This window comes from Symphodus melops (assembly GCF_947650265.1).
Source record: "Symphodus melops genome assembly, chromosome: 1".
NCBI lineage: Eukaryota > Metazoa > Chordata > Actinopteri > Labriformes > Labridae > Symphodus > Symphodus melops.
In genome coordinates this window covers 21,714,375-21,717,718 of record NC_136691.1, presented here as the reverse complement: position 1 = coordinate 21,717,718, position 3,344 = coordinate 21,714,375, and the positions used below count along the sequence as shown (strand labels likewise).

Sequence of the window (3,344 nt, the reverse complement as noted above, 5' to 3'; positions counted from 1 at the left end):
TGAATGGATGAGTTTATTCTGATGGTCTCTTCACTCAGCAGCCTCTCCCATCAGTGTGTGAATGTGTAGGTGTGACCTGCTGTGTAAAAGAGCTTCATGTCCTCAGAAGACTAGGAAAGAACTCGACAAGTCCATTTACCACCTGGAAAGAAACAACATCTTCTAACTCTTGAAATATGATTTTGTTTGGACTCGTGATTATGGCTACACACAAAGGCTGGAACACACAAACACACATACACACACACAATGCTTTGCTCAAGGGCGCCTCAGCAGTGCACAGGAAGTGAACTGGCACCTCTCCAGCTACCAGAGCAATTTCCAGATTTGGTCCACAATGGGACTTGAACCGGCGACCCTTTGATTCCCACTCCTACTGCCAGTCCATCTACAAGCTGTTCAGCTTTGACAGATTTAAACATTTGTACACTGTGGTTCAAAAAGCCTTGCGTAGATCTAACTATAAAGTATCGTTGAGTCGCGCCCCCCCCCCACACACACACACACACACACACACTCCTACCAAACAATGATCCAACCAACGACATGCAGACACCCTGATTCTGAACACCAGAGTTTATTGGAGCTGTGGTTTGTGAAACCTAAATCAAACTACTGTTTACATAACAGACTGAGAAACTGTTTAACTCTATACTGCTACATCTCTATGTTAATGACCCTGAATGAATGAAATCTCTCACTGTGGTGTAAGTGAATTACACCCTCGATGAACGAAACAACCCGACTAATGAATGTTCTTTTATTACATCGGTCACAGTCCTGACTGTGGAGACTTCAGGTTGTATATCATGTAAGTGAGCGCGCTCACACATTCAGAAAACACATCACATAAATGATTAGACATTTTCAAACCCGGAGTCTTTGTTTATAATGAACCTCAGCTTGACAATGTTAACGGATGACGTGGCAAACTGGGGAAAAAATGACAAAACAAGAAGAATGTCAAAGCTAAGGATGGTTGTATGCTCTGCTGGGACTAAAGCAAGTGTCACAAAGGAGCCTTTGTTCCTTGTTAACCCTTTGAAAAGGTTTTGTTTGACGGTATTTGAAGGGAAACCGCCTCTCTAAGGTCTTTTGGGGTAACAGCAGCAAATGTGGACAACCCTCGGCGCTCTATGGGCTTCTATGGAGGGTTGCTGGGTCAGGCTGTTTTCACAAAAGGGCCCTCTGCTCGTCAGGTATAAAAAGGAAGGTCTCCAACCAGGTAGACAAGCAGTTCAGCTCCAAGAGCAACCACCAGCACCAGCACCAGCAGCAGCAGCATCGCTCCCAGCGACAACACCGACCTGGCAAAGATGACCTCCAGTGGCATGAACATGATGAGCAAGATCGTCTTCTACGAGGAGAGGAACTTCCAGGGCCGCTCCTACGAGTGCATGAGCGACTGCCCCGACATGTCCTCCTACATGAACCGCTGCCACTCCTGCAGGGTGGAGAGGGGCTGCTTCATGGTGTACGACCGCACCAACTTCATGGGGAACCAGTACTTCATGAGGAGGGGCGAGTACGCCGACTACATGAGCATGATGGGCATGAGCGACTGCATCAGGTCCTGCCGTATGATCCCCATGCACAGGGGCTCCTACAGGATGAGGATCTACGAGAGGGAGAGCTTCCAGGGCCAGATGCACGAGGTGATGGAGGACTGCGAGAACGTCATGGACCGCTTCGGCATGGGCAACTTCATGTCCTGTAACGTGATGGAGGGCCAGTGGCTGATGTACGAGCAGCCCCACTACAGAGGCAGGATGATGTACATGAGGCCCGGAGAGTACAGGAGCTTCATGAACATGGGCTCCAACAGCATGAGGTTCATGAGCATGAGGCGCATCATGGACTCCTGCTACTAGAGAGAGACTCATCCCGGTGCGGCGGCTAGCTCCTCAACGAATTGAAGAAGAATTAGAGTCAACCAATCGGCAGCAACGTACTGCATCAAAATGATAAAGAAGACAAAAGCTGATCTACAATTCCAGACGATGAAGAGAATCACATGATTAAGAAACACCAATAAATTCTTTCAAATTTACATTTTATGTGTTGGGATTTATTTCTCCTCCTTTCCTTCTTCCTCTTCTCTTTTCACTGCCTGCAGTTTCTGAATGTTCCTCATTAAAATGCAAAGTGCGAGGTTGAAATGACCATCCGTCTATTATTTATACAGCTCCTGGTGGTCGGAGTCATTCCAAGTTCTGCTTGGGCCAAAGGTGGGGAACGCCGTGAGCTGAGTCAAGGTCCATCACTGGGCTGATGTTGGAGCCCTTTTTCACATGTGCACTCGTGAAATCCTCTGAATCGAGCTGTTCACACATTCACCTCACAGCGGCGGCTGCCCCCCCCACACCCCTCCCTCTGTCTGACAGGAGGGGGGCAGGGTGCATGTGTGAACCTCTTGGCAGCGACATTGACTGACATATTTACAGACACGTTCAATTTAAATCTCGAGCGTGGTGTTTGTTATTGTTTTGGGTCGGTGCAAAGCGGGACACAGAGTGTTTTATAGATATTTGGTGAGGACCTGGGACGCAGATTGAAAGCAGGACGCTCCCCGTCACATCCAGACATATGGTCCCCCTTCTTATAGAGGACGTCACGCTTATCACTTTACAGGAAGTTGGCTGGTTTTCAGTTATCTCGCTCTTTATTTAAGAAACAACCCTAAAGAAGAGGCCCAGTCCTCGGTTGACTCTAACAGATCGTGATTCATTCTTTATGAAGATGATTTGTCCTCAACTTGCCTCTATTTTTATGATTAATGGTCTCCCGAAGCATTACTTTTAATCAGCCTCTTATCCGGTCTCTTCTAGTCCTTGAGAAAAAAAAGAAATGAGGAAGTCTTTAAGTGCAAAACCATCAGCAAGGTTAGGCACTACACACTGACTGAACCGACTCACAAGAGCCTCAGACGCATTGAGTCCTCATTTCATCAGGAAAGACGAAAATCCTGCAATTCTTATAAACCCCAGCAGACCGACAGGAGAGTACAGCCGCCATGCAGCTCTGCAGTAATCCCCATCAAGTCCAAGTGTCTGTGGGAAAGTCACGCTCTCACGTTGCAGGTCAAGGTGTGTCTCCTTTTTTTCAACCTCTGCTCCCTCTGCTTCTCTCTCTCTCTCTTACTCGCTTCATTAGCAGGTGTAACAGCTCTCAGCCTCCCTGTCAGGACTAATTAGAGCAGATCCAAACGGATAGCTCCCATTAGTCAGGCTGCTTCATGCAGGCAGGGAGCCGGGATACAATACAGCCTGTGGCTCCTCTGGGGTACTGCCCACTTCTTCAGAGCAGCACTATATCTCTCTGACCTACATCTCAGAAGATATGAC

General features: G+C 47.8%; 1 protein-coding gene across 1 annotated transcript; it reads left to right on the top strand.

The window, feature by feature from the left end:
- Nucleotides 1-1,251: 1,251 nt before the first annotated feature.
- On the top strand, nucleotides 1,252-2,050 carry LOC306833638 (gamma-crystallin M2-like). The gene has a single exon (XM_079359032.1). It carries the CDS (start codon nucleotides 1,317-1,319, stop codon nucleotides 1,869-1,871), a length of 555 nt encoding a protein of 184 aa, XP_079215158.1. The 5' UTR covers nucleotides 1,252-1,316; the 3' UTR covers nucleotides 1,872-2,050.
- Nucleotides 2,051-3,344: the final 1,294 nt, after the last annotated feature.

Bases quoted from the DNA above. Each gene is read 5' to 3' on its own strand.
- LOC306833638 (XM_079359032.1), top strand. From the start codon at position 1,317: ATGACCTCCAGTGGCATGAACATGATGAGCAAGATCGTCTTCTACGAG.